General features: G+C 48.3%; 1 protein-coding gene across 1 annotated transcript in view; it reads left to right on the top strand.

The window, feature by feature from the left end:
- The window catches only part of LOC132571813 (uncharacterized), a 76,540-nt gene that overhangs the window by 11,041 nt on the left and 47,144 nt on the right, over window positions 1–18,355 (top strand). Inside the window, exon 8 of the mRNA XM_060238605.1 lies at window positions 970–1,486. Within this exon, the coding sequence (XP_060094588.1) occupies window positions 970–1,486 (517 nt within the window). The remainder of the gene's footprint in view (window positions 1–969; window positions 1,487–18,355) is intronic.

The raw sequence follows: 18,355 nt of genomic DNA on the forward strand, positions 1-18,355 counted from the left end.
CAAAATCTGACCCTCCGTACCACAGCCAGTTCCTTCTTGCTCTGCGGATGTTGGTAAGGATGAAAGAAAAGGTGAACTCTGAGGAGATGAATTGCCTTTTTTCACCTACTTGCTGCCATATTGAAATGATGGGAGAATGGCTGCTGGGCAAGAACTTGACTGAGCTCCATAAGAAAAGTCTTGCTATTCTCCCCCCTGTAATGTACTGAGTGACGAGACGTGTTGAAGGCAACATGCTTTATTGACAAGTACATCACAAGGCGCAGAAATGCGGGCCAGGTCCCGATTATATACATACCCCGGAACAACCCTCCATCTGGCCAGGTCCAATCCTGGCCAGTTAAGCTTCCTGCCACAGATCGTGATTGGCGGAGCGTATTTGCGAGCTACATCCAGGGACCAGTGGGCTTCCACTGGTCACCTCTGTAGCGTTCGCTGTGATGTAACTTCAGGACTGAAATGCAAGACACAACACTCCTCCCCCCCTAGTTCTGGACACAAAGTCTTTCGAGTAGGCTGGCGCCCTGCATTCCCTGGTCGACCTCGGGGTTATTTGGGGAGTTGGAGCGGCCGCCATGGCTGGCGGGGCGGCTGGTTCCTCGTGGTGGGGTGCTGCCTGAAGAGGACTGTCCACCGCTTGTTGCTCTTCCGGAATTTCCTCTCGGGGGGGGGGGGGTTGCTCCCACCGCTGTGGTGCTCTTCCGCCCATGTAGTCGGTGCGGCCAGCATAGGCTGGGTAGCTCTTGGGAGTGTTGCTGTCAGTTCTCCCTCGCTCCCCCAATTGCTTCCGGATTTTTGGAGAGTGGGGGAGGAGCCTGCAAATACAAGGATCCCCTGCCAGGCCGGGGGGTTGGGAAGCCTAGTGGGAGGAGGCCATGACTGGCAGGAGAAGGAAGCCAAACAGGCCAGTGGGTGAAATCCCCCAGCTGATGCCATTTCATTTCTTGTCGTCTCATTTTCCCTCAACAGCAAATGTGACTCTGGATCCAGACACAGCCCATTCATGGCTCATCCTGTCTGAGGGTCAGAAAAGCGTGAGAGAAGGAGAAAAACCTCAAGCTCTGCCCAGAGGTCCGGAGAGATTTGAGATGTATACTGCTGTGCTGGGCCGTGAGGGATTCACAGGAGGCTGCCATTTCTGGGAAGTCCTTGTGGGAAGTGAGGAAAGCTGGATTGTGGGGGTGGCCAGAAAGTCTGTGAGGAGGAAGGGAGGCCTCACTTTTACTCCTGAGGAAGGGATCTGGGCTGTGGGGAAGTGGTCAGGGATGCACAGGGCTTATATAAAAGAACATTACCCTCCCCTGACTGTGACTGGGGAGCTGAAGAGGATCCGAGTGTGCCTGAGCTATGCTGGGGGTCGAGTGGCCTTTTTTGATGCTGACCGAGCAGCCCTTCTCTATGAGTTCTCTGGAGCCTCCTTCTTTGGAGAGACTCTCCTGCCCTACTTTTGGGTGTATAAAAAAGGCCACCTCAAAATCTCTTCCTAGGACCTTTTCTTCACACCAGGACCATCAAGAAGAAAATAGTATTTCTCAATATTCTTCCTTTTTTTCAAGGCCTGTGAAGACCTCTCCTGTCTCCAGCCACCAAAATTTGACTGGGGTAAAATGGAAATATTTCCCCCTCCATTTCCCAACATTCCTACCCCCCCCCCTTTGTATCTTATTCCTTAAAGTGACAGTAATGCCTTTCCCATTGTAAAAGATACAGGAGAGCTCTGAACAGACCCCCCCCCTCGATCTCTCCAGCCTTCGTTCTCCCGCACGAGAGAGGAAGTGCTGCAGAGCCTACAGAGGAAGACGAGGTCCTGCATGTTTCAGTTACTATTTGGGATTTCCTCTCTTCTTTACTGGGCACTATCTGCTAGGTTTTGCCCTGTGTTCAGCCTGCCTTTTCTGATGGACACTGGAGATCCTGTCCCTGCCAAGGTAGCTGTGTTCAGATACCACTTGTGTTTCAGTTATGCCAGGGATTGAAAAGATGTTATGTTTATTATAAAGTGATGTTTTGTTGAAAAGTCTGCTGCTTGAATTCTGCAGTTTTCTTTGGTGGGGGCGGGGGGAGGTGGGTGAAGCCATTTCATAACTGCCGGAGAAGTCATAAAGGTTGCCATCATTTATTGACTTGTCCCATCCCCAACTCTGCAGTTGGACAGAAAAATCCAGAGGTGGATTTGCATAACCAGGGTCCTGCTGGGCTATGCTTGCATTGCGGTTGCTCTTCCTGTTGTTTTTGTGTCTCTTTTCAAACCGTTATATCCCTTTCACATTCACACAGCCATTTTGCTTTCCTTTAGTGTAGTGGTTAAATGCTTGGACTCTAATCTGGGAGAACCAGGTTTGATTCCCCACCCCTCCAAATGCACCTGCTGGAGTGACCCTGGGTCGCCATAACTCTGTCAGAGCTGTTCCTCTCAAGGGTTCTGTCAGAGTTCTGTCAGCCCCACCTACCTCACAGGGTGTCTGTTGTGGGGAGGGAAGGGAAAGGAGATTGTAAGGCTCTCTGAGTGAAGGGAAGGTATAACTCCAGTCTCCTCTTCTCTCCTCCTTTGTGTTTCCAAGGAACTGGGTGCTCCTGTTTTCTCTCCTACCCACGCCCCCATGAGGGAAGCCAGTCCAAGAGTGAGTGAGCTTTGTCCTGGAGATTTTGAGTGCAGAGCTGGGGATGGTGGGGTCTGGGAAGAGGAAGGACTGGGAGGAGCATGATGCCATAGCCATCCTCTCAGTGGCCATTCTTTCAGGGAAACTGATTTATGTTGTTTGGAGATTAACTGTAATTCTGGGTGATCTCCAGGCCCCACTTGGAGGCTGGCAATCTGATAGCTGAGCAGGAACTTGAACTCAGGCCTCATCACTTTAAGTCTACCACACTGCAATGCACTGGCTCTCAGCTCATACTAATAGGTCACCTACATTTCTGGAAGATCTGGTGATGACAAGTAAGGGCTCCATGACACTTGCAGGGAAGGAATCCTATCTTACCCTCGTTTCCTGTGCTGACTGCTGAACTGCCACCGTGTCAGCCTAATGTGCTGCCATCTCCTACCTCATTGGTGCAGTGGTGAGGGGGAACGATGGGTCTCCTTCCTTCTTCCACTCCCTCTTCTGCCTTCACCCTGATACACGTGAGCACTTCTTAAACTTCCCTCTCCCATTGTCTTCATTTTTCCTTTGCTTTTATTTGTTAGCTTCCTTGACCAATGGTCTTAAGATCAAGATAAAACAAAACAGTAAATACAAAACAGATTACAAATAATTTAAAACCAAAATAGACTAACAACAAGGGGGGAAACCAGTAATCATGATCACGAGACATAATTAAATAATCTGAAAGACTACCTAATATTAATATTAATGTTTTTTCGTTCAGTGATCTGAGACTAGTGATAGTCTTTCATAGCTAGTCTCATGCCACTTGTCCAAAAAAATTCAAACTTTAAAAACAAATGGAATTTGTGTACCAATGTGTGGGAGATGATGGCAGAAGGTGCAGAGTTGATGGAACAACCTCAATGGGAGGGAGGTGGCCCTCAGGGGGCAGTAAAAAGGTTTGTGGTGGGTGGAATCTGAGGGAATCTGTATGCTTTTGATTTAACTTTGGCCTGGAAGCAAAGCAAGAGAAAAATCCTCATGAAAGCACTCTCAGAAAACCCTGGGGGATACGGCAACCACAAAGTGAACGGAGTGCTGAAAGGAGGAAAATCAATACAGAACGACAAAGAAAACCCAATGGACATGCACAGTGAACACAGGCGGAAAAATTAGTCCTTCCATTTTATCCTCACAACAATAACCCTCAGAGCTAGGCTAGGGTGAGTGTGTGTGACTGGCCCAAGGTCACCGAGGAAGCTTCCATGGTGCGGTTGGGATTGGCACCTGGATCTCAAGATGCTTTGGTAGGTCAGGAAAGCTGTTATAATAATAATATAATATTTTTTTTATTTATATCCCGCCCTCCCTGCCGGAGCAGGCTCAGGGCGGCTAACAACATACATAGGTATACAATACAATATAATAGGTATACAGACATTAAAATTAACATTATTTAAAAACAATTCAGTTCAGTTTATATAAAAGCAAATCAATAAACAGAATCATGTTGGCGGGTCCCTTATTTAACCATCATAAATCAGCAGTCCATAAAAGCCAGCTTAAAAAGGGTGGTCTTGCAGGCCCTGCGGAATTGGTCAAGACTCCGCAGGGCCCGCACCTCCTCCGGGAGCTGATTCCATAGGCATGGGGCCGCGATAGAAAAGGCCCGTGCACGAGTGTTCTGAAGTTTAGCTTCTTTCAGCCCAGGGGTAGTCAGTTTATTTTTCCCGGCTGACCTCAGTGCTCTCTGGGGCTCATATGGGGAAAGACGGTCCCTCAGGTAGGCCGGTCCTCGGCCAAATAGGGCTTTAAAGGTAATGACCAGCACTTTGTAGCGAACCCGGTACATGACCGGCAGCCAGTGCACTCCGCATAGCCCCGGCTGTATATGCTCCCACTTCGGGAGTCCTAATAACAGCCTAACCGCCGCGTTCTGCACTAGCTGCAGCCTCCGGGTTCAGCACAAAGGCAGCCCCATGTAGAGGGCATTACAGTAGTCCAATCTTGAGGTGACCGTCGCATGAATCACTGTTGCTAGGTCCCGACGCTCTAGGAAAGGGGCCAACTGCCTTGCCCGCCTCAGATGGAAGAACACTGACTTGGCAGTGGCTGCTATCTGGGCCTCCATTGATAATGAAGGCTCCAGTAAAACACCCAAACTCTTTACCTGGTGCGCTGCTTTCAATGGCGCACCGTCAAAGACCGGGAGAGGTATTTCCTTCCCCAGAGCGCCGCGGCCCATGCAAAGGACCTCTGTCTTCGTCGGGTTCAACTTTAGCCCACTCAGTCTAAGCCATGTTGCCACAGCCTGCAATGCCTGATCCAGATTCCCTGGGGCGGAGTCAGGTCGGCCGTCCATTAGCAGGTAGAGCTGGGTGTCATCTGCATATTGATGGCAACCCAGCCCAAACCTCCGGGCAATCTGGGCAACGGGGTGCATATAGATGTTAAATAACATCGGGGAGAGAACTGCTCCCTGGGGCACCCCACAATCTAGTGTGCGCCTCTGGGACCGCTCGCTCCCGATCGCCACCCTTTGTCCCCGACCCTTGAGGAAGGAGGAAAGCCATTGTAAGGCCAGCCCCCTAACCCCTATGTCGGCGAGGCGGCGGGTCAGTAGCTGATGGTCGACTGTATCAAACGCCGCCGACAGGTCTAACAGCATCAGCACCGCGATGCCGCCTCGATCCAGTTGCCGCTGGAGGTCATCCACCAAGGCGACCAACACCGTCTCCGTCCCATGGCCTGGCCGGAAACCAGACTGGCACGGGTCTAGGACGGAAGCGTCATCAAGAAACCTCTGCAGCTGCAACGCCACTGCCCTCTCAATAATTTTACCTATTGTTAATGTTAAATTCGCCATTGTTTTGGAAAGATGTTTTCCACCCTCCCTGTCTGTGCTGATTCCATTTTCTTGGTTCCTCATAAACCCTTTGGTTCCATTTGCGAAGAACAGAGTTTCTGGACCTACCCAGACTAGGATTTCTGGATTCCCTTCATTTTTGGCTCTAGATGTTCTGAGCCTCCTGTCCTTTTTTCTGATATGTTATGCTTGCCAGTGCCAGATGAACAGACAAATGTGTCCTTGCTTTTTTATACGTTTATTTTCAAAGTGCTATCTTTGGGCATGGCACTTGGCAAAGTACAGGAAAACAGGTCTCTGCCTGATGAGCTTGCAGTGCAATCCTTGCCATGAAGTAGGAGTAGAGGGTGGCAGCAGGGAGAAATTGGAAGAATAGACATTCTTCTGCAGGGAAATGGAGCTAAGAAGTTGTGCCCAAGAGGTCGAAGAAAAGGAGGGAAGGGAGAGAGATGGTAGCATGTAAGTGTTCTTGGGAGGCAGCTGTAGGCATAAGGGGCAGAACAGGTAGGGAAGAGTTCTTGGAGGATGCAAACATGGCCGGTGCATGGGAGTAGGCCAAGCAGGGAGTAGGCCAAGTAGACCTGGACTAGTGTACATCGCCAGGCACCCCCTCTCCCCACAAGTAGCGTGTGTCCTCCCTGGAGTCTGCCTTCCCCAATGGGAAGAAGGCTCCATGGAGCACAGACGCTGCCCAGCCAGTTTCACCTTCCCCAGGTCTGTTACAGACCCAGGAAATGTGAACACGGACAGCGCCTGCGCAGTGTGCTCCTCAGAGCCTGGCAGGGGTAAATTAACCACGTGTAAAAGCTGAAGAAGAGCCAATTACAGTTTCTAAAAATTGGCTCCTGCTGAAGTGGTCTGCTGCCACTCATCCTTCCTATTCTACTTTGACACAGCCATGGGGTGGGAGCCATAGCTCAGTGGCGGAGCATCTTTCTCACATGCTCATGGTCTTGTCCCTGGCACCTCCAGCTGAAAGGATCAAGTCGAAATGGTCATGTGAGGATCTTGTCCCTGGCACCTCCAGCTAAAAGGATCAAGTAGTATTCTCAAAATTTTTATTGCTTAGTCTCACAATTTTTTAAGATTAAAGTTTAAAATAAAAAAAACTGTAAATTAAAAATGTAAATAAGTTCCAAGTTTCTTCATCTCCTACAATTTTCTGTTTATAAAAGATTTTGGATATAAGAGCAGAGACATACAGATTGAGGGGAGACCATGGACGGCTTTGAAGGGCAGGATCTGCGAACAGACAGGAAATAGAGGGATTTAAGGAGTGATGTCACTTGTTGAGAATGAAGGGAATAGGTGGAGGATTTGGAGTGCAGCAGTGCCAGATTAAATCCTGTGGAGGCCCCTAGGTAATCAAAACTCCCCCCCCCCCCGGTAATTATCTCCTAATCTCTCCTGCAGGCACCTTCTCAAAAGCCCCTTTGACAAAGCTGCAGGGAGAGGCAGAGAGAGACAAACCAGCCCAGGGCCCCTAAAGGTGTGGGGGCTCATTAGGCCAGTGCCTACTTGGCATATTTGTTAATCCAGCCCTGGAAAGCAGAGTGCCGGGCAGAAGGAAAGGGGCTTGAGGGGTACTCTGGAAGATCAGAGTGAGAGCAGAGAAGTTTGCAAGGGGAGAGGTGACAAGAGCATGAACCAAACTTTGAGCAGAGAGGAAGTGCTGGGGGGGTGGGGGGTGGGACATAAAGGAAGAAGCCTCATGACTTGACAAGAGACTGAAGAACAATGTGCTTGAGAGTGGTACAGAAAGGGAAATTTTGGAGACTGCAAGAATTGCTTCACTGATCTGGTCAGCAGGTGGAGAAAAAGACTGAGAAAAACTCCTTGCAGGAGGAAGGAGGTCTTTGTTCTGCGGGATGCTGCATCCATGAGAACTCTTAGCTGAGATCCGTAAGCAGGCAGCTCTTCACCATGTATTCGCGTGGAGGAGTTGGAGCAAGCGTCAAATTACTGGCTACTCTCTTTAAATCCAGACTGTCTATGCTAATGAGCGTGTTCTATATTTTAAGAACTGATAGGGCATGTATTGTGAGAGGGGCCAAGGATTTGTGCTTTAGAGCATTTCTTTTTGAATCCCTTGCTCAATTTGGTGCTGTGCTAAAAGTATGCTTGTAAACATTATATTTTAAAGAAATATTTTATAACTTGATCTGTGAACCAACAGACCTCCCACTGTCTCAAACACACTATTTTAAAAGTGATGCCGGGGAGAAGGCAGGCTATTGGCAAGCGGCTACTCCTCCAAGGGTGCCCAAAGCATTAAACTGTCCCCATGGTAGGCCAGGCGTGGGGCTGTGGAAGTTGCAGAGGCAAGACAGCCTCAGAACTTGGAAGGGAAGCTGGGAGTCCTGACCCTCCCACTGGGCAATTCTGCACAAAGATCAGGTGGGGGTGGTGGGGGTGTTATTGGAGAGAGAAGGAAAGCCGCTCCGGGTGCTGCGAAGCCTAGGAGGGCAGGGACTGCAGGCCAGAGCTGGCGTGCTCTTGTCCTCATTCTACACACATTGTGGGTGTCATTTGTGAACATGCAGTGGGGAGGTGCAGGGAATGAGACTTCTGCACTGGCAATGATATGGACAGGACTCAATATTCTGGCTTTTCTTGTTTCTTAATTTACAATGAATTTCTGCACATGTGCAGTTTCCTCATCTTAATGCTCTGAGTAGGCCATTCCCTAAGACAAGAGATGAACAGAGGTGGTTTGTCATCGTCTGCTTCTGCACAGTGATGCTGCATAGTGATTCCTTGGTGGTCTCCCATCCAAGAACTAACCAGGACCAACCCAGATGTGCTTCTGAGCTTGGACTAGTCTGGGCTATCCAGGTCATGCCCCTCCTACTGGAGGGCTATTTAAACAATTGGTAACAGCTAGATCAAAATATTAAACTATTTATACCCCCAGCTGTAGTAATAATGCACAAATTCCCAGATTTCTTTTTTTTTATAAAAATAACTCTCTCGTCCTTTTCTTTTCAGAATTATAAACAGTTAATGAAAAGCCAATACAGTTCGCTTTATCAGTAGAAAAGAGCAAAAGTCCAGTAGCACCTCTAGAAATTTGTGGCAGGATACGAGCTTTCAGGAGCCACTGCTCACTTCAAAAGTCAAAAGTGACTCACAAAAGCTCACACCCTGCCACAAATTTCATTAGTCTTTAGGGTGCTACAAGATTCTAGGTCAACAGACAGCCTAACTCAGCTACACATCTTGACAGAGCTCCCTTTATAACTCCGCAATGAAAAGAACTAGAGAGTTCCCCCATCAAAGACAATTGTTTGATATAGATCCAGGTGGGCAGCCGTGTTGGTCTGAAGCAGTAGAACAAAGCAGGAGTCAAGTAGCGCCTTTAAGACCAACAAAGTTTTATTCAGAATGTAAGCTTTCGTGTGCACACTTCATCAGACAGTGGGATGGAATGGCAAGGAGTCCTAAATATAGAGAAAGTGAGCCGTGACTCAGCATGCAAAACCATGGAAATGTTTTTTAGCAGGTTAAAAGAATCACAGTCCAGCATAGAAGAGCACAGGATGTGGGGTTGCTAAGCTTGAGGTGTGCTTTTGAAAGAGTTGGGCCTGGGTTCCCCACAACCGCACAGCAACTGTGGAGAATAAGCAATGTAAGATAACCACTGGAAGCAATAAAACTTTCACGCCAGGCATGTAAATATGCATTTTTAGTGAAGTTAAACAAAAACAGAACTAAGGGACACTGAACATTCTTGAAATTTTTCCCACAAAGTCTCTCAAAAGTCACAAAGAATGATAACCTCTTCAAATAGGACTTAATGAAGACGTGGGTACAGTCTTTAATTTCTTAGTGTTCCACTTGTGATGGTGCGGAGAGAATAAGGAACCGCTTTTAAAAGGACTCCTCACAGTTTCAATAGATTTCTTCCTCAGCCTCTTTCTCCCGACGTACACAGAGCCACAGCTCAACTCTTTACAACATGGATCCATGCATGCTTGTCCTGGGATCTGTTTTGTTCAACATCTTTATCAATGATTTGGATGAAGGAACAGAGGGAACACTTATTAAATTTGCAGATGATACTAAATTGGGAGGGGTTGCAAACACAGAAGAAGACAGAAACAGGATACAGGATGACCTTGACAGACTGGAAAACTGGGCTAAAATCAATCAAATGAATTTTAACGGGGATAAATGTAAAGTTCTGCATTTAGGTAGGAAAAATTCAATGCATGGTTATAGGATGGGGGAGACTTGTCTTAGCAGTAGTATGTGCAAAAAGGATCTAGGGGTCTTAGTGGATAATACGCTGAACATGAGTCAACAGTGTGATGGGGTGGCTAAAAAGTCAAGTACAATTTTGGGCTGTATCAACAGAAGTATAGTGCCGAGATCATGTGATGTGATGGTATCGCTTTACTCTGCTCTGGTAAGACCTCACCTGGAGTATTGTGTTCAGTTTTGGGCACCACATTTTAAGAAGGATATAGACAAGCTGGAACGGGTCCAGAGGAGGGTGACAAAGATGGTGAGGGGTCTGGAGACTAAGTCCTATTGAAGCGGAGGTATTTGTGAGTTTCCTGCATTGTGCAGGGGGTTGCACTAGATGACCCTGGAGGTCCCTTCCAACTCTATGATTCTATGAACATATAAAGCTGAGTGTCATCAGTGTACTGATGGCAACCCAGCTCAAAGCCCCAGATCAACTGGGTGAGGAAGCACATATAGATGTTAAACAACGCTGAAGAGAGGATTGTCCCCTGTGGCACTCCACATTCAAGCAGGTATCATGGGGACATCCTCTCCCCTAGCACCACCTCTGACCCTGATCATGGAGAAAGAAGGAAAACCTCAGTAAAGCAGTTCCACAAATCCCTACATCGGTGAGGTGGTGGGTTGACTGGTCAGAGTCAACCATGTTGAATGCTATTCTAAAAAGAGTCCTGTAAGCTCTTGGAGGATTGGCTACATCAGGGGTGTGTTGCCTAATATGCAAAGGAGTTCCTGATACAAAAAAATCCCTTGGTTTTTAAAGGTATGGGATGTCTTAATCATAGATAAACTGGCTCATCGAATCTTACAACAGGAAGTTCCACAGGTAAAAGATAATTTGGTTGAAAAATTGTTTTCCTTTTTTGATCATAGAGTTGAAAGGGACCTCCAGGATCTAGTCCAACCCCTTGCACAATGTAGAACTATGTTGAGCACTCGAATAAGGAGTATTGTATGGTTCCAAAGCAATATCTAAACTTTGTTTTTTATTGATTTCTTTTAGGTACGGTATTCTGATGTTTTTATCTTATATTGTCAAAAACTTTAGGCTTGTAATCCATTGGTTAATCATTTGTTGTGTATTTCCGGGGGGGGGGGGGGCGGTGTGTGGTTGTTTGAACTGATGTTCTATTTCATGGTTTTTTTCTCTTATTGAAATAAATTATTTAAAAAGTAAAAAAGAGTAACAACAGCATTGACCTGCCTCGATCCAAGTGTCTCTGGAGGTCATTTGTGAGGGCAACCAGTATAGCCTCTACCCCACGGCCAGGGCAGAAGCCAGACTGGAATGGATCTGGGGGAGGCATCATCCAAGAAGACCTGGAGCTGCTCAGTTGCTGTTCTCTCCAGTACCTCCCCCCCCACGCTCCCCAGCAACTCTCCTACACTACCTAGAAATTACCCACTGGGAGCATCCCAGCTTCCCTTCCAAGTTCCGAGGCCCTGCCTCTGTGTTTCCTGCTGCCTGGTCACCAAAGGGACCATTTACTGTCTTGTGCACCCCTGGAGGAATAGCCACTTGCCAGCTTCCTGGCTTTCCACAGTGCTCCGTTTAAAATACTGTGTCTGAGACCGTGAAGATCTATGTGGTGCCGGTAACCACTCGCAGCATCAAAAGTTATGAAGTATTTATTTAAAATAAAACGTTGCGTGACATGCTTTTAGGACAGCACCAGACTGAAGAAGAGATATAAACAAAATTGGTAAAATGCAAATCCTCTGTCCTTTCTCTATAGATGCCCTATCAATTGTTAAAATTTAGGAGAGGCAGGGTTGCCAGGTCCAACTCAGATAATATTTGGGGACTTTGGGGGTTGAGCTGGGAGACTTTGGGGGCAGGACCAAAAGATTTTCCCAAACCCCCAAATGAATAAAAATGCAGCACTGCAGTTCCCTTGGATCTAAATATGCATTTCCCCAGCAGCCAGGGCCAGTGCATCCATGATGCAGCCCTAGGCAGCTGTCTGGAGCGCAGCCTGTGGGCACCAGTTTCAGCCCTCCCCACCCTGGTGAGGGAAATATGCAAGTGATGCCGGCTGCAGTGTGGCTCCTGTGCCTCAGAGTGTGTGCCAATGCCCAGCTGCTGTCGCTCCACATCCCAGAAGCACAGACATGGGAGGTGGAGTGACAGCAGCCAGGTGGCGGGTGCTCTGAGGGGCAGAAGCTGTGCCGCTGCCGGCTGTACTTGTGCTCTCTGCGGATGAGGGTGGAGAAGAGGGAGGCAGGGGGCACAATGCCTGGGGTGCTGGCCTCACTCCAGCAGCCTAGCACCAGCGATGCCAGCAGCTGCTCTTCCACTAAATGAGAATGAACTGTGAGGAAAAAGCCCCCTACTTTTTATACATATGGACATCGTGATCACCAGTATGGTTGCCAGGGTGCCTGGAGATTTGACTCTCACACATCTGCTCTAAGAAGTGGACTTTGCCCACAGCTTCTAAGGCTTATGTGGCAGCTTTGCATTCTACACCTCTGGATGCGTGTTAGCCAGAACTCTGCTCCTTGTGTGCCCAGTCTTGGCCACTGCAGTGGAAGAAGCCAGGCCACCATGTTTCCAGCCTGATTCCATGAACCAAAGGCTAACACCACCAGAATCCATCTTGCTTTCCTGATTCCATCTCCAGCATCTGCTTCAGCTTTGCATAAGCTTATCCAAGCATACCCTGCCAGACCACTCAAGCCTTTGCCTAAGGTAACCCAGAACAAAGGCTCCTGCCCAGAAGATGATGGGAAAAGAGAAAGAAGATCTCCTGTCTCAACCAAGTCTTTTGTCTAACCCGGGTGATACCTAGGCCAGTATTTGATTCTCTATTGTCACCTTTTCAGATAAGTCCACCTAATCTTAAGTGTTCCCCACCTAGTAATCACTTCTATTCATTTTCCCAACTGTCATTTTGGAGCCTGTTGCAATCTGGAAATTCTTTCAGGTACCCAGGATCCAGGCAAGCTCATTGGTCAAAAGCAGGCACCCAATTAGGTGCCACCAAGGGACTCGCTATTGGCTCTGCAAATGTCCAGCCTTCATGGTCATCACAGAGCCTCCTCTCTCTCCTCCCTTGGACCTCCCAGCCCCTGAGGGTCTAAGGGAGCCTATTTAACCTCTGACCCAACTCCACTCATGTGTGCTTCTAGCAGTATCCCACCTTCCGCTGCATAGATCCATCCCCGATTCCTGATCAGTTTCGGGTCCTTACCCCATTCCCTCAACTGTCGCCACCGGAGCCTTCCTTGAAGACTACGAGAGGTAATATTGCCCTGTTTGTCTACCCTTATATGTTCCCCTATCAATCTATCTGTATTTCTTAGGACTGTGTGAATGTGTGATTGTATTTTTATCTTGTATGACAGAACTATATTTTTCTCAATAAATTACAATTGGTTTTATTAAATTAGAGTCCTTTTATTGAGCATCACTCTCTGGCTGGTTGAGCCTTGTATACATTTGGTAAAAAGATTCCTAGTGAGCCAGATGCCCACCTAACTAATTCCCCAACCTCGTTTTGAGGGCATTTCGGCTTAAGAGCACACACACTCTCTCTCACAAAGAAGCCAAAAGAAACACAGTTTGCAAGCACAAACCTTTGTGATCTCATTGGGACAATTTACTCACATGAGTTGCTGTATTTCAACCAACTTCTTCAGACTGAGCGGTCTAGGGGGTGGAGTTTTCCTCCATCCCATCATCAGGTTCTAGTGAATGCTTTACTATCCATTTTAGTATACACGTGACTTCTGAAGTGAATGCAAAACAAGCAGAGGGACTCTGCTCGCTTCTCTTCCTTGCTCACAGGGAACAGCCGCATGGATCTGCTTGCTTGCCCTGCCCATGAGCTTTCCTCCAGCTGAGATGTAGAGGCACACTTGTGCACCATCAGAAACAGAAGCAGTTTCCAAGGTTCTTTTAAACCTGCTGAGATCTAAATGCACATCAGGGCTGTTTGGGCGGCCTGCACATACCCGACATGTTCAAAAGAAGAAAATATGGAGTCAGAAGGAGATGAAATGCAAGCATAGTTTGGACTTTAGAATTCAAATGGACCTTGGAATCATAAATTTGTCCTAATAGATATTGCATCTGAAATACAATATTATTTCCGCTTTGTTTGACTGCTGGTGTGTTTATTGCAGTGTTAGAAATCAAAGTGCATTTTCTAGCTCTTGCTCCCTGAAGAAGTGAAGGGCGGCAACAACCACCACGGGAGTGTGGGGTGCCAGCTGCCAAGGGGACCTCAGATCATTGACTCTCCGTGGACATATGAAGACTGAGAGCTCCCAAGCAAGGGGGAGACCGTTGTGCCCATCCAGTGATTCTGAGGTGAGACAACCAGCAGGTAATTCTTGCATAATGGAGGAGAAGCCATGCTGGTGGTGGGTGGAGAGAGAACGAGGAGATTCAGCTTCTACTTACAAGGGCTGTGCTTGGAGCCCTCTATCAGTGAATGCCATTGATCTTGTCTGTGAGTTGGGGATGGACATTCAGCTAAGAAATGGTGCCTTGAGGGCTGAAGGATGTCTAAAAGGCAAACTGGAAGTCAGAGGATGGGGAGTTTGCAGTGGATGCACAGGTCAAGAGAGGATTCAGTGAGAGGAGGGAGTACAGCCTAGGAGGGGTTATGAACAGGGGACTTGTGAAGATTGTAATATCCAAAGCTCTGTCTCATTCACTGAAACCACTTGGTCTAGTGCAGAGGTGGCCGAACTGTGGCTCGGGAGCCACATGTGGCTCTGTCACACATTGTGTGGGTCTAGAAGCCCACCCCACCCCACCCCATTGGCTGGCTTGGAGAATGCATTTAAAGTTACAGTTGTTTTCTTTCCCCCTCCCTCTGTCTATTTGCTTTCCTTCCTTCCTTCTCAAATATCTGATGTTTGTGTCTTGCGGCTCTCAAACATCTGACATTTATTCTATGTGGCTCCTTCGTTAAGCAAGTTTGGCCACCCCTGGTCTAGCTCAAGTGTTGCATAGCAAGTGGAGAATTCACCAGCTACCTCTTCATCATTTCCAAGGAAGCTCATTTCTCAAGCATATGGGAACCTAATATAAATTGGGACCAGTGTTCTCTCTAAGCTGAGTTAGGGTGAGCTAGCTCACAGTTTTTTAGCCTCTGGCTCACACATTTTTGTCTTAGCTCAGGAAACTGGGTGGTAGTTGGCCAGGACCATGGAGTCCCGTGATTTTTTTTTAGTGGATGTACCACAGCCTCTTTCAACCCCCTGGAATGCTCCTCAACAAAAGCGACAAGTTGATAATCTCTTCTAGTAGGGGCTGGAACACCATTCCCTCAGGCCTTGACCAGCCAGGATGGGCACAGGTCAGGGAGAGAAGCAGTAGGCCTTGCAGCTGCCAGGATCCTGCTGACATCCTCCAGGGAGAGTCGGCTGAAACGGTCCAAAAGTGGACCTGAAGACAGGCAAGGGGCTTCAGGTTCTTTTACTATATGAATTGTGGTTGGGAGATCCTGGCGGAGCGCTGTGACTTTGTCTGCAAAGTAGCTCCAGATGCCCCACAGCCAATAGCCAATTCCCAACTGTTTTGTTTGCCTCAAGGCAATTTACGTAGATAATGAGCAAATAGTCCTAAACAACTGGGCCAGGCAAGAGCTTGCAGATGCAATGGAGGCCACAGAGAAATCTTTCTTTGCAGCCTTCACCACCATCTTGTAGGCTTCCATAAATGTCCTATAAGATGCTCTTGCTGCTTCATCACAAGTATGCCTCAGATTGCATTGCCAGATTCTCCCAGGTCACTGGCAGGGGTGGGGGTGGGGATACAAGCTCAAGGTTAAGAAATTCCCAGAGATTTGGGGTGGAGCCTGGGGAGGACAGGAACCTCTTTTTCTCCAGGGGAACTGATCTCTGTAGCTGGAGGTGAGCTGTCATTCCAAGGCAGCCCAGGTCCCCCTTGCAGGATAGCATCCTAATGAATTAACAAAAACTTGTGTCAACCCAGGTATGTGCCTGAGATGTGAGAACGGGCACTTTCCTATATGTGGTGGGACTGTCACATTGCTAGAAAGTGTTGGGAAAATATTCAGAATGGAATGTATGCAGCGGTTGATCCAGAACCATTGCAATTTCTCTCTCGGCTTGGCTTCGCGAACGAAGATTTAAGAAGGGTGCAATAGTCCACGTTTGCTGCAGGCTCGCTGGTGGCTGACAAGACCAATGTGGGACAGGCAGGTCCGGCCACAGCGGCTGCAGGGAAAAGTCTGATTTAGGGTTGGTCCTGTAGCAGTGCGATTCTTCCTCAATCTCCTTTTGTCCTCAAGACCAGCTATGCGTGTGTTCTCAAAGGAAGAGACAGCCTGGTGGATGGTGTGCCTCCATGCTTTGCGATCTGAGGCTAGGTCAGACCACTGGTGATGGTTGATGTGACAGGTGCTAAGGGATTTCTTCAAGGAGTCCTTGTACCTCTTCTTTGGTGCCCCTCTATTTCGATGGCCGGTGGAGAGTTCGCCATACAGGGCAATCTTGGGAAGGCGGTGGTTTTCCATCCTAGAAATATGCCCTGCCCAGCGCAGCTGCGTCTTCAACAGCAGTGCCTCGATGCTGGTAACCTCTGCCCGCTTGAGGACTTCAGTGCTGGTCACAAAGTCACTCCAGTGGATGTTGAGGATGGTGCGAAGGCAGCGCTGATGAAAGCGTTCAAGGAGTCGCAGGTGATGACGGTATAAAACCCACGATTCGGAGCCATAGATGAGGGTTGTCATCACAACTGCTTTGTAAACATTGATCTTTGTGCCTTTTTTTCAGATGCTTGTTGCTCCACACTCTTTTGTGCAGTCGGCCAAATGCACGGTTTGCCTTTGCCAGCCTGTTGTCAATCTCCTTGTCGATCTTGGCATCTGAGGAGATGATGCACCCCAGGTAGCTGAACTGCTGGACTGTCTTCAGAACTGATTCACCCACAGTGATGCAGGGAGGGTGATAATCTTCCTGGGGTGCAGGCTGGTGGAGAACTTCTGTCTTCTTCAGACTAACTTCTAGGCCGAATAGCTTGGCAGCCTCTGCAAAGCAGGACGTCATATGCTGCAGAGCTGATACCGAGTGGGAGACGAGTGCAGCATCATCAGCAAACAGTAGCTCTCGGATGAGTTTTTCCATTGTCTTGGAGTGTGCCTTTAGTCGCCTCAGGTTGAACAGGCTGCCATCGGTGCGATAGCGGATGTAGACACCATCGTCCTCATCTAGATCTACTGCGGCTCTTTGAAGCATCATGCTAAAGAAGATCGTAAAGAGAGTTGGCGCGAGAACGCAGCCTTGCTTTACACCTGTGCCTATTGGGAAGGGCTCCGAGAGGTCGTTGCAGTATCTGACTTGGCCTCGCTGGTCTTCGTGTAGCTGGATGATCATGCTGAGGAACCTTGGGGGACATCCTAAACGTTCCAAGATTTGCCACAGGCCTTTCCTGCTAACGGTATCGAAAGCTTTGGTAAGGTCGACAAAAGTCACATACAGAGCCTTGTTCTGTTCCCTGCATTTCTCTTGGAGCTGCCTGAGAACAAATACCATGTCGGTGGTGCTCCTGTTAGCTCTGAAGCCGCACTGGCTCTCTGGGAGGAGTTCTTCTGCAATGGTGGGCACCAGTCTGTTCAGGAGTATTCTGGCAAGGATTTTGCCTGCGATGGAGAGCAGGGTTATCCCCCGGTAGTTGGAGCAGTCTGACTTTTCCCCTTTGTTCTTGTATAGGGTGATGATGATTGCATCGCGAAAGTCCTGTGGTAATTTGCCTTGTTCCCAGCAGGTGACAAGTACTTTGTGAAGTGAGCTATGTAGTACTGTGCCCCCATGCTTCCAGATCTCTGGTGGAATTCCATCAACTCCTGCTGCCTTGCCACTTTTCAGTTGCTTGATGGCTTTAACAGTCTCTTCTAGGGTGGGGATCTCATCCAACTCTGTTTTCACCGGTTGAAGTGGGGTGAGGTGGATTGCTGAATCTTGAACTACGCGGTTGGCACTGAAGAGAACCTGAAAATACTCCGACCACCGGTTCAGTATGGATGCCTTGTCTGTGAGGAGCACTTGGCCGTCTGCACTATGCAAGGGACTCTGAGCCTGATATGATGGACCATATACTGCCTTCAGGGCTTCGTAGAACCCTCTTAAATCACCAGTGTCTGCACACAGCTGGGTTCTCTCTGCAAGCTTGGTCCACCACTCGTTCTGAATGTCTCGAAGCTTGCACTGGAGGTTGCTACGTGCAGCGCGAAAGGTTGCTTTTTTCCCAGGACAGGAGGGCTGAGCAAGATGTGCTTGGTAGGCAGATCTCTTTTTTGCCAGTAATTCTTGGATCTCTTGATTGTTCTCATCAAACCAGTCCTTGTTCTTCCTTGTGGAGAACCCGAGGACTTCTTCAGAGATCTGCAGGACGGTAGTTTTTAGGTGTTCCCAGAGTGCTTCTGGAGAAGGGTCTGTGGGGCAACTGAGGTCCTCAATTCTTGACTGGAGTTTTGCCTGGAAGGCAGCTTTAACTTCGGCTGACTGGAGGCTGCCAACCTGAAACTTCCTCCGAGGGATACCTCCTCTCCTGGGTGTGGGTTTAAAGTGAAGATGGAGATTGCAGCGTACAAGACGATGATCCGTATGACATTCTGCGCTGGGCATTACTCGGGTGTGTAAGACATCTCGAAGGTCTCTCTGGCGCACCAGA

This window comes from Heteronotia binoei, chromosome 5 (assembly GCF_032191835.1).
Source record: "Heteronotia binoei isolate CCM8104 ecotype False Entrance Well chromosome 5, APGP_CSIRO_Hbin_v1, whole genome shotgun sequence".
Taxonomy (NCBI): domain Eukaryota; kingdom Metazoa; phylum Chordata; class Lepidosauria; order Squamata; family Gekkonidae; genus Heteronotia; species Heteronotia binoei.